Raw genomic sequence first — 12,657 nt, 5'->3', positions numbered from 1 at the left:
GGCCTCTGTCTCAGTAAGTCGTCACAACATGACTCCTCTATTAACCCTTTGACAACGTTTTTATCTGTTCTGCACTGAGAAGTAGCTCCTATAATGAGCTCAACAAATTAGTAGTTTGCTAATTGCTGCTGGCGAGTCTGAAGGAGCTGAGTGGGTGAGTTGTGGAGGAGGGATGCTCTGTGAGGCGGAAACTTTGAAACCACAGTTTAGAGGAGGCGTTTCGCCTCAAAGGCGGAGCTAGGTCCACCCAGGCATTTTGCACAGCTGAGTAGTTGCCATGGGGATTAAAGGATATCTCAACTTGCATGAAAAAATCAAGGCAACACTCCAGGTATGTTTTTGATGAGGGAATAACATAACATGATGTAAAGCTCAAAAAAATCAATTTAAATAATACTGCCCTTTTAATGTAACAGAATGGGGAACAAATGATGTTGGATTATTGAACTAACTACTATTGATATGAAGTGCAGAACTCTGCTCTTCGGTCCAGAGCTCACCCAGGCTTTGGCTCCACCTGCGACTCTCAGCCGCACATGATGCACCACAGCTGTTATATAAACCATGTATCTGCTCATTCACCATGCACTTTGCCTCTCTGTAATATAATAATTTATCATTTCTACTCACTCTCTCAATCAATCCTTCTCCACTACATTACCGCAAACACACAAAGGTTTCCAGTGAGTGCTAAAGCTGCAGAATGAACATTGCATTATCAGAGGCAGACATGTTGTTTGGTCATGGTTCTCAAACATTTCAGAACAAGTCCCACCAGATACCGCTTCACTAAACATTTAGAGTAGCACATTTCTGTCAAGACGTATAGTTTTTAGTGCTGTACCAATCCCAGTTTTTTTTTTTTTCAGTCAGAATACAGATACAAGTTAAGTTTAAGTACATGTCAGGTCCAAGCACTTATACAGCGTAGTTTCTAACTTTTTTTTACTACTACATCACACAATAACTTATGAAAATACATTTAATTTATTCAGAACAGGGTGGCTCTTGTGGGCCTACAGTCCCTCTGACTGCATTAACAAATCAAAGCTACAGCATGACATACGTTGTTGCATATTTTTGAAATAAAAGTAATAAATACAATAAAATAAACAATAAAGTTAATACATTTTAATACCCTCCACATTTATTCTTCAAATAACTCAAAACCTACAGATTTATTTTGTGGTTTCCACAATCTCTCATGTCTAACTTTTCTTTTCTTCTTCTGTTTTTTTTTTCCTGTTACTTCCTGGTGTATTAGCACCACCACCTGGTAAGGAGTGTGGTCTAGACCAGTGTTTTTCAACCACTGTTCCGTGGCACACTAGTGTTCCGTGAGTGATCGTCAGGTGTGCCGTGGAAATTATCCAATTTCACCTACCGTATTTTCCGGACTTTAAACTGCTAATTTCTTTTGCCGAACATGCGGCTTTTCTGTGAATTTTTCTTCAACCACCAGGGGGCTCTTTAGCAGGAAGTGAATAATTGGAAGTCAAAATTGGAAATCAAAGAAGAACGCACTAATTTTCATTTACAACAAGCACATGCTAGCAGCAGGCACAACGGAGAAATGTTTTCAAACTCATATGATGTAGCTTCTAAGTTGAGGAGTATCGATCTGGCAGTACAGGAGGGAAATGGAGCCGCTGCACGTAAACACGGCGTGAACAAAACCGGATTTGGAGACAGAGAATTGCGTCCTTATATCCAGCAGTTATTAGGACGCAGCCCTCTGCTGCCCTCTGCTGGGTCCTTATGGGAATCCGAGAGCGGCAGAGATACTGATATGTGCAAGTTTCCGGGGGTCAAAAAATTTGAAGGCACGGTTTATGGTATGGTGCGTTCAAAGTCCGGAAAATACGGTAATTAAATTAAAACATGTTTTGAAAACGAATTAATTATCTGCCATCTTTGAGTGTCTCTGCTGTAGTAGTGACTAGCGGTGTAATCATGTAATTTTATTATCACTAGATGGCAGTAGGTACAGAGCATTTTACATTAAAACAAGAGAATTAGTGATCACACACGACAGTGTTGTGGCACTGTTCAGGTGTACTTTTGAAGTGGACATGTTAAGTGCAATTTAAAATAAATGTAAAATATGATAAAAATAAATTTTTGTGTTTAATTCCTATTCAATACACTTTGATAAGAATGACTATATATGTAATATTGGCGGATACAGAGTATCTTTGTTTACATTTTTAGTTGGTGGTGTGCCTCGTGATTTTTTCAATTAAAACAATGTACCTTGGCTCAAAAAAGGTTGAAAAACACTGATTTAGACTTTAAGTTGCAGTGCAGCTCACGAGGAAAATTAAGATAAAAATGATCTTGGCTTGGACTATCGGGTTGCTTTTACCGCAGAAGCTAACATGCATGGTCCTCGTTATCTCTGTCCAATCAATGCCAACGGAAATAAATTGATTAGCTGCTTTGCAAGGACCAGTCAACAAGTCAAGTAGCAGTGAGCATATGTTTTTTTTTTTTCATCTTCCCAAGCTGTGCTTTCTTTGCAATTTTTTAGTCATGATCGGAGAAAAGAAATCAGCAAATAGGTGGATTTTTTTTCTTTTACACTTAAAAGAAAATTTAAGGTCAATTTTCCTCTTTGCCAAATCATATACACATTTCATAGATATTTACTATTTCACCTCTCCTTTTTTCTAATTTCTACCAGTAAACAAACCGTTCTATCCAAGCACTTAAAACTACCGCACATTAGTTTTGTTGTTGTTTTTTCTATTTGCAGTCGATCCCTTTTTAGATCATAGTTCCACACCAAATATGCAACCACAAACTTCCCGTCTCACATCACTTTCTTTCTCATTATATGAGTAGATCAGTTGAGATCACACTACTGTGTGATCACACAGTAGTGTGAGATCTGTGTGCTCACACGGGATGTTCTGAGGTTACAGAACCAAAGGATCATGGCTTACACCTCCCCACATTCACCTGAACGCTGCAAACGAAGAGTGGGGAAATTCCAGAAGGGAAGTACTGACTTCCTTTCAATCCTCATCAAGGCTTTTCAAATCCATCCATTAAAGAAAAAAATGTTGTGGACAATACTCTTTTTTTTTTTTTGTTGATCTGTATCCCTTTCTGTTGAACCACATATTTCTCATGATTTGATGGAGTCTGGAAGATAATTCTGTTAGTCTTCTCCCACTGCGCACCATGGTCTCCTTCTGCTGCTTGGTACTATATCACTATGTCACTCATTCTGCCTTCCTGTTTTACCCCTGACAGTTTATAGTAGAAACAACCTCCTGAAGCAGACCAGGGGGTGTATAATATTGGTGGGATGACTTCAGTCCCCAATTCCATGGAGCGATATTTCAATCACAAGACCTAAAGAAAACATGTAGATCACACAATGATAGTTTGTCCTCAAGGGGATCTAGTATTTTTATAAAATAAATGGTCATAAAAATGATGAATTACCAGAGATGATCATTTCTATCTTATTTTTTGGTAAATTTTGGATGTTCCCATACTGTCATTAATTTTGACCAAGTACTTTAATTCATTTTGACCAAGTAACTATGATGAAGTAAACGGATTGGATATAACCAAATGAATAATATTGTACTGTGGGGACATTGTTTCCAGGAATAATATCTAAACACTGCCTTACAGGGAACTAAGTAGATTATAAAAAATTATATAAATTATTTGTCAAAGCAGGTCCAAGAAAATGTATTATTGTTACAAAGCAAATGGTTCCTTTTGTTCTAAAAAAAGTTAGGATACTAGACAACTAAACATTTAAGGGCATTAAATGGTAAAAGATGACTTAATTATACCTGTAATCAAAATATATTCAAGCTGAATAGGATGACTGGCTATCAAGACTAAAAGTTAGTTACCAACAAGGCTAAAGTTAACATCTGATTCAGAGCCTCTTTCCGTGATGAACTATTTAAATTTGTTAACCCAAAAAGGAGCATCATTTTCAATGCTTTTTTTGCTTATGGGCCACCTTTAAAATTAGTTAAACTAGGGGTGCCCAATCCGTCGATCGCGATGGACGGAAAGGTTTTGAGTCAATCTCGGCAGGTGACAAGCTGAACGTCGCCAGGACGCTGAGGCCAGCACTTCCTCTTCTGATAGGCTTATCAAAAATATTCACTAAGATCCTAAACGTTTGTAGCTTCATTAAAAAAGAATAATTATAAAAAGTCAACGGAACATGTTAAAATTAATAATCTCAGTAGTTATTGTTTCAACAAGTTGTTGCGCAATTCAGTGCGTTTCGGTTCCATTAACAAAAAAAAGAGGAAAAAAAGGCGACTCAAAGACCGACCGACTGACGAGCAGAGTTTAAATTAGCTACTCAACCACCTCTGTGTTCATGAGAGGCTTATTAATAATCGAGAAATAAATATCAAGACTGGAAACCTGATATCGTAACGGACTGAATGAGGTGTCAGAATGAGGAAGAAACTGCATTAGGTTTTCTATCACTTTATTATTTCTGCTATAATTGATGTATATTCGCATATAAAATAAGCCAATAGAGTTTAATTTGCAATTTTTTTGTCTTTGTGTCATGAGGTAGATCTCGGTAGATCTTGCTCTCAAAAAGTTTGGGCACCCCTGAGTTAAACAATATAACAATACAGTGAACCTCGACCTATTTTACTGTTCAGTATTTGCACTTAGACTTTTTTGCAAATATTTCTCTTGAACGTAACTCTGTTTATCATGGAAAATGTTCCTATTTGCACATTTTTCAGTATAGCATACATACATGCATAGACACAACGTGGTTTGGCATAAGGCTACTAGATACGCTATTGACTGGCATTTCAGATAAATCAGGTGCGCTGTTTATTTTCCTTTTCACTGATTGGCTGGCTGATTTAAGGGAAGACTCTGAATGTTAGCTTCCGTGATTGGGCCAAGATGATTGCTCCTGTGGGTACTAATGCATATTAAAGTATATTTAGTGTTTGAAGTATTAAATTTGGCTGTTACAAACATCAGAGGAGACCTAAACTATTTGAAAATTTCAGCTATTCACAGGGGAACTAGTAATGGTCACTAACCCCCACACATCCTGGGGATCCACTATATTTAAGTTAAATTTCCATTGGGATATTCTACACAGATTACACATTCTTTAAAACACACTTTGGGATTTGTGAAGTATGTTGTATTTAGGGAAGGAAAAAAAGATTCTTATGGTGGTTCTAATGTGTAAGTCACTTCAACAATTAAACACAACTACAAATTTAAAAACACAACAACAAATTCAAAAACATAATGGCATTAACACAGCACAATTACAAATTTAGAAAACAAAACATCAACAAAGTGGAAGAGGCAGGTCTCAGTGGGAAACCTGAGACATCGCTGATTGGATGAATCCACTTTTGGCTTTAGAACCAGAAATTATTCTGGCATTCGCTCTCTCTTTGTTTTAGATAGGTGAGAAGACAGTCACAAAGCTATGTATTGCTAACAAGCTGCAAGTCTTGACTCAAAATATTCCTGCATAGCAGTTGTGCTTTTGATTTTGTAATTGTGCTTAGTTAATTTCACTGTTTTTAAATTTGTAGTTGTGCACAGTGGCGCAGTTGGTAGAGCTGTTGCCTTGCAGCAAGAAGGTTCTGGGTTCGATTCCCGGCCTGGGGTCTTTCTGCTTGGAGTTTGCATGTTCTCCCTGTGTATGCGTGGGTTTTCTCCGGGTACTCCGGTTTCCTCCCACAGTCCAAAAACATGACTGTCAGGTTAATTGGCCTCTCCAAATTGCCCCTAGGTGTGAGTGTGTGTGTGCATGTTTGTGTGTCCTGTGTGCGACAGACTGGCGACCTGTCCAGGGTGTACCCCGCCTCTCGCCCGAAACGTTGGCTGGAGATGGGGACCAGCACCCCTCCCGACCCCACTGAGGGAAAAAAGGTGCAAGAAAATGGATGGATGGATGGATGGATGTTTAGAGAATTATTGAAGTTCTTCAACCCTCCCAACAATATTTCTTGATTTTCCGAAAAATATTGTTAGAGTTGCCCTGTTATGAGCCCAGTATTACATTTCCTTACATCATAATGCTAAATTTATTATTAACATCTACTAAATAGTTTATTGGAGGGTCAAAATGCGGAATTATATTGTTTGTTTTTTTATTTTATTTTGTATTTTACCTTTTTCACTATAGTGAATCCTGCTTGGAGTGACACTGAGGTCATCATACCCAGTCAGGATATTTTTGTGTTTTTTTCAGTTTTTCCCAAACCCTCATTCTTGTTGCTCAGTGTTAAAGGGAGATTCCCTGCATCACAGGAGAGATCAACAGCATCATTACAAGCATTAAACCTCAATATGAAGATAAATCTGAAGGAGGAGCCATTATGCTGCAGAGCAACTCTCCTACCTCCTCTCCCTTTTATGGTGCCACTGCTGCATATTCCTTTCATAAGCTAGCCTCCCTCATGCACACACACACACACACACACGCACACACACACACACACACACACACACACACACACACACACACACACACACACACACACACACACAGAGATCCAGATAAATAACATGCTGCCACATCACTGTTGGAGCGATCCCATGACCATACTGGGTATTGCAATGAGCAGAGGGCTGCTGAATGGAACTCCATATGGAAATGTTCTGTTTTCTTTCCACTGCAGAACAAGATGAGTTTTTTTCCTGTTTGTTGCTGTCCTGAAATGATCCAGCCAAAGTCTGACATGTTTATGCCTGGGTTAAAAATAAAAAGCTAAGAAAATCTGTAGGAAAAGTGTTCCTCTTTATACTAACCCAAGTAAGTGAAATGAAAAAATATCTCTTGACTTCCTTTATTATTGCATTTTGTGGTATCTGTGAGTTGAAGCTGAAAAGCTGCAGGAAGTTCTTCTCCTCCAATGGATCGTGTAGGAAAGCATACTTTTTCCCCCTACTGCGAGTTGTAATTTTCCTGATGTTCTGGCCTGCAGCCCAGACCTCTGAGACGGACTGTAAATCCTAACAAGCATCTCCAGCCTCCCTCCCTCTCTCTCTGTCTCTCTCTCTCTGTGTGTGTGTTTCTCATGAAGATAAACACTTGTAAACCGTGAACTTCACCATGAGGAATCACAGGATTATGTCAAAATTGCTTTTCATTTTAGACTTTCAGTCCAAACTTGACAGCATTAACAGCTGCTTGGAGCCGCCCTTGTTGAATGATCAACCCGACCCCTCCCAGTGTGTTCGTCTCGTTGCCAGGAGACACTAAACTGTGTGACTGTTTCGAGGGGAACACTGGTCCTGTTTGCCAAAGGAACGACTGCTATCTGAAGTATGCTGCGGTCTAATTTAATGGTTACCAGATACAATGCACTCCTCCTCTGTAGACTTGATCTTTTTTTTTTTTTGCTTTTTATTGGGACTTCATATAGTATGCACCTTTTCCTCACATGCCTCATAAAAGCTAAACTGCATTAAAACCTTCGGATGTACAGTGAATCACCGAAAGGATCATGTGCCAAGCAGAAGTTATTAAAAGGCCTGAAAGGGAACATGAAAACTTAAAGCAAAGAATGTTTGGTCTGGTGAATGTTGCTCTGAATAAGACAGAATAAGTAAGACTCTCTCTCTGTGTGATGAGGCTGAGTTAGAAAACCTGAAAATACACAGGTAAATATAGATCAAATAACACATTTAAAGGTAAGTGTTGAGCTCCTGCGGTCATAATGCAGAAGCACGACGTGGCTATCTGCACATGAGGAAGTAATTCATCAGATGCTTATGAAATATATTTTCCTTGTGTTGGTGAAGTCACTTTAGAAATCTATGTGTTTGATTCCATCTAGGTGTCTGGATTTAAAAGCCAAGTACAACCATGCTTTGTTAAAATACTTTGTCAAAACCAAAGGTGTCACAAAATATTGACACTAAATTTCTCCTGATATATTTGCTGTGGAAATTTTTTTTAGTAGTAAAATCTTTGTTTTCTTAAGTTTTCAAGGTTTTTGTGTAGCAAACAAGTAGTTGTTCTTGTCTTATACTTAGTTTGATTGTTGTGAATCACCATTCCAGTAAAGAGAAATGGTAACTTCATTTTAACCATAATATCTGTTAATAAGTGAATAGTTATTATGTGTACTTTGCCCTAACCTCTACCTGTAACCTTCAAGCACAAGAGCAGGAAATGATAAATATCAAATAAAACATGAACTTTGATAGAATCTTTAACCTTGCACTGCTTTAGCCGTGTTCAGGATTTCCACATTGCCACCTACTGGTACAGCAATGCAATTACATTTGTTGGAATGTTTAGAAGCTATGTCAACAAAAATGTTTTTTTATGAATGGATGGAAACAAATCTGGTAAAACCTAATTATTTAAATATACCTTCACTCTGCAGCAGGCTTTTTCTCAACACTAAGGCACTCTGATAAACTCTGCTTAAGTGTAGAAACTCTAAACCAAACCAACAATGAGGTTCATGCAGGCCAGGGTTGACAAATTGGTTACTTTGTATTCAGACCTCGTATTCCATGAACCATAAATCCAGTGACCTCTGGTGTGATTTGGAACATTAGGAGTGAAAGCCCATAATTTTATTTCATTTAACAGACAGCAGGTGCTCCCATGATTCACTCCCCCATCCTAAAACACGTACAGACAGTTGAGTCCTTAAGTCACAGTGACAGACTGCACATGAATTGTAGATCCTTGAAGCCAATAATGGAGCAGAACTTAACTGGACTGACACATAAAAGTTTGTGTAGAGAGCAAGCATGAGTTGAGCAAGCATGTTGAGTGATTGGCATGCACACCGTGGAGCCCAGGTCAACTCTTCAACTGTAAACCCAGCTTGAGAAAGGGCTGCTGGTAGATGAGCAATCACTAAGGGACAGAAATGGCTCACAATATGATCTGGCATTATTTAAATAAACTGTGAACACATACAATTACTACACATCACGATTAGCCTCATGGGTGAGGCGGGGTGCCCCTCTTGGATAATTGTAGAAGAAACACTAAGCTAGTCTTGATTGGGCCACTTGAGTGGGTCAATGTTGAGGCAACATTGACCTTTTTTTTCAACCTGACTTTTGTCTTTTACTAAATTTGTTTTCTTTCCAATAGTGTAAATTAGAATATCATATAGGTGACTAGTTAAACAAATTATGCAATGTCATTTAGCAACTTGCTAAATGACATTTTAGGACAGCCATTAGCTAGTTTCCTTCTTGAGTAGTTGGCAACACCACCAAGATCACTGTCAGAGACGATATCGTTCTAAAAACAACACTGGGCATCATGAGATTATTGGTGGGATTATTGGTCATCCTTACCAGTCTCTGGATTGGTTAGGAATCCTGGGAACCCCGACCGTTGACCTCTTCCTAAGGATTCTGTCTGGCCAAGTTTACACACATTTTTCTAAAGGTTCCAGTTAACCAGCTTTCTTGGGACTACAGCATACTTCTGTAAGTTCCTTAAGCTCCTGTCTAGTATTTTGTTGGAAAAGTTCAAGTTGGGGTCAATGTTGGCCATGCACTCTGTACCACTAAACTGACCTAATCGTTGGTTGAGGGGAAGCTGTTGAAAATCCCACCACCTTGTCTTATTTTTTAAGGTGAGCTAAAGAGCTAGCAGTGGCCTCAGACATGGAAGTTACTGTTTGTTTCCTTTGGCAGATTTCTTCTTAAGTAATTTTTGCCACTTTTCAATACCATGGCCTGTCAGAGTCCTGGTATAAATATTCTGTCTATACATGTGAGCTTTTTAGTGCTAAGCTGAAGCTTTCACAGTAAAACTATCAAAAACATGATGGCTTTAGCCCAATTTTCAGTCATAAACATTTCTTGTAGTTTGTTAGTGGTTGCTGTTGAGAGAACCAGGGTTTACAGATTAACTTGCCAGCTGATTCGACAGGTCTCCTTGTCTTTACAAAGTGTTTTATTGCGTCTTAACTCATTTTATAGTCTCCATTGTGAATTATTACTTTTATTTTCTTTTTAAGGTCTTCAGCTGTACCTAGAGACGAGGCTCTTAAAACCTTGTGTTCACAACCTGTTCAACACCAGCCAACCTGTTTGTTTTTATAACCTTGGAAACACTAGTTGAGTTAATAAGTAGGGTTTCCATTAAAACTCGTTGGAGTTAGGAGAGAATGTAAAACTGGTCATCCAGTAAATATATCTCATCAAAGACCTATAATTAGAAGATCACACCTCCATGTGACCTTCATGAATGATTCTTCATTGCAGGGCTAAAGTTTGCACGTTTCTGGCCAAGTTTCACTTTTTCAAACTCCTCCCTAGTTCAGATTTGAACTCAAAAACTCAGCTTATTTTTCTAACCCAGAGCTGGTCTCTGTGCAGCTGCACCGCTCCGTGTCAGTGTGTGTCCTTTAGGTCAGCCATGAATGGCTTGTTGGCTTGTTTCTCCGACCTCCCGCCGAGATGACCTCAGGGTTCAGCGTGGAGATGAGAGGCCGTGGCCAGTAGGTGATCCTCTGATGATCCGCACGCTGCAGCCTGGAGCCAACAATTCGCATGGATGTTTTTGTTTTTAATATCCTGTTTTGTGGGAAACAAATGCATGTGTAGAAGTTGTATTATTAAAGGAGGGAATGTTTTCTCAGAGTAGATTGGCTCAGGAATCCTGTCCAAAACGCTTACCTGAGAGATGTTTAGTTCTTTCAAAGAAAACATCTAATTTTACACAGACTGGTTTCTATAAACATGGAGTCATGTGTGTCTCAGCCAAAAGAACTAGCAAGTGAAGAATCTTTATTTTTTTATGTTCTTTCTTCATATCTCATCTCTTTGGCAAAACACACTGCCTTTAAATGTATTCATGCACATTTTATGTTATGTCTACATGTCACATTGTTCAGTGAAAGGATTTTTTTTATGTTTTTTGCAAAAGAAATCTTTTTTTTTTTCATAAAATCCTGTTCAACCAGTTAGACCACCTAAGTTTTACTGATTTTTATCTCAGTAAAACTTTAGTTTTTTGTTGTTTTTTTTGTTTTTGTTTATGTGTATTATTAGATTATATTTAGATATAAGACCATTCATAAACAGGTGTTTTACAAGAAAACAAAGAATCAGAGCTCAGACTGCTTTACAAACACCAAACGTAAACTAAAAACGTAAAACATCACACAAGAAGAGGTTAATTACACTTTTAGGGCGAATAGAAAACTAGAGCTACAGTGGAATGGTGTAGATTCAAAAATATTCATGCAGTGGTCCAGTTAAAGGAGCAGTTCTAGGCAAAATTGACTTTTTGAGCTTTACGTCATGTTATAATTTTATTCCGTCATTAAAAATATACCTGGAGTGCTGCTTTGATTTTTTTTTTCTTGCATATTTTAGAAATTCTTTTGTTTCCATGACAACTGTTTAGTTGTGTAAAATGCCTGTGTGGACTTAGCCCCGCCTTTGAGGCAAAGCTCCTCCTCTGAGCTGCAGTTTTCAAGCTTCTCCCCGTGATTTCCCTACTAGTCATTAGTGAACACCTGGAGGATCTGCGCATTATAGGAGCTACTTCTCAGAGCAACACTGGAGGAAACGTTGTTAAAGTTTAATAGAGGAGCCATGCTGTGCTGACTTCCTGAAGGCGGAGCTGAGCAGGAGTTTTTAAAGAGACAGAGGCCCAATTTCAAGGCGTTAAATTACAAAATCAAATTTCTTGTAAGTCATATAGCATTTTTATAACAACCGAAGGTAACATAGTTACTTGATTTTGTTATAAAATTGCACTATGTGCCTGGAAAATCTATAATACTGTCCCTTTCTATTGAGAATGGGTGGAACGTTTCTCGGTTTAGAATTGTAACGCTTGTAAAGACTTACCTGAAAACACCTGCATGTATTACATGGAAATCTGCAAAGTGTTGATGCATGCATGCCACACTACTGGGATTTCTATATTTTTTTCTTATTCTAATACATAAAATCAAAGCAATAAATTTAACATTATAAAGAATTAATTTGAAATGTATGAAAATGTGTGTATATCGTGAAAGTGCTGACTTGATAGCATTAACCAGTTTCTCATCTGCGTGTGGTTACCCGTGTCGTCCTGCAGGGGGCCGGCTGTGCTCCTTCTCTCCATGCATAGAGCAGGTTCAGAGGACGTGCCAGGCGCTGACGGACCGGGGCTTTGAGGAGGTCAGGACCCTGGAGGTTCTGCTCAGAGTCCACAACGTCCGACCCGTCACCCTGCAGCTGCCCGACTTCGGCCCCGACTCCTCCTCTTCCTTCTCTCAGGCCCCAGAGGAGGCTCCTCCCTCTGCCGCTCCAAACCCCGCCCCCTTAAAAATCAAGACCACCACTCTGCCCAGAGAAATGCCGGGCCACACGGGGTACCTCACCTTCGCCACCAAACCCAGAACCTGAAGGCTGGAAGCCGCCGTTTGCTGCTTGCATCAAGCAGAAGTTCAAACCAGGAGCATCTTCTGTAATATTCAGGATGTTTATCTTTGAGTTATGATTTTATAAGGTTAACCTTTTATACCTGCTTTTAGGTTTGCTGAGCGTTTATTTTTTTTTAGTATTTTTTCATTGTTTATACAGTCAATAAATGAGTGAGGATTGTTTTTCACACTACAGCCTGTTGAACTGAACCATGTAAGGAAGAATACTAAAACATGGAAAACAATAAATTAACTGAAAGGA

The 12,657-nt window shown here is 38.9% G+C and overlaps 1 protein-coding gene across 1 annotated transcript in view; it reads left to right on the top strand.

Annotated features, from left to right (window-relative positions):
- trmt61a (tRNA methyltransferase 61A) overlaps nt 1–12,657 on the top strand; it is a 22,662-nt gene extending 10,005 nt beyond the window's left edge. Inside the window, exon 4 of the mRNA XM_008398746.3 lies at nt 12,068–12,657. Coding sequence (XP_008396968.1) covers nt 12,068–12,378 — 311 coding nt within the window. The 3' untranslated portion in view covers nt 12,379–12,657. The remainder of the gene's footprint in view (nt 1–12,067) is intronic.

Source organism: Poecilia reticulata, chromosome 22, assembly GCF_904066995.2.
Source record: "Poecilia reticulata chromosome 22, P_reticulata-male-v2, whole genome shotgun sequence".
NCBI classification, from domain to species: domain Eukaryota; kingdom Metazoa; phylum Chordata; class Actinopteri; order Cyprinodontiformes; family Poeciliidae; genus Poecilia; species Poecilia reticulata.
Note: the sequence above shows the minus strand (reverse complement) of the source record. Positions and strands in the feature narration are given on the sequence as shown.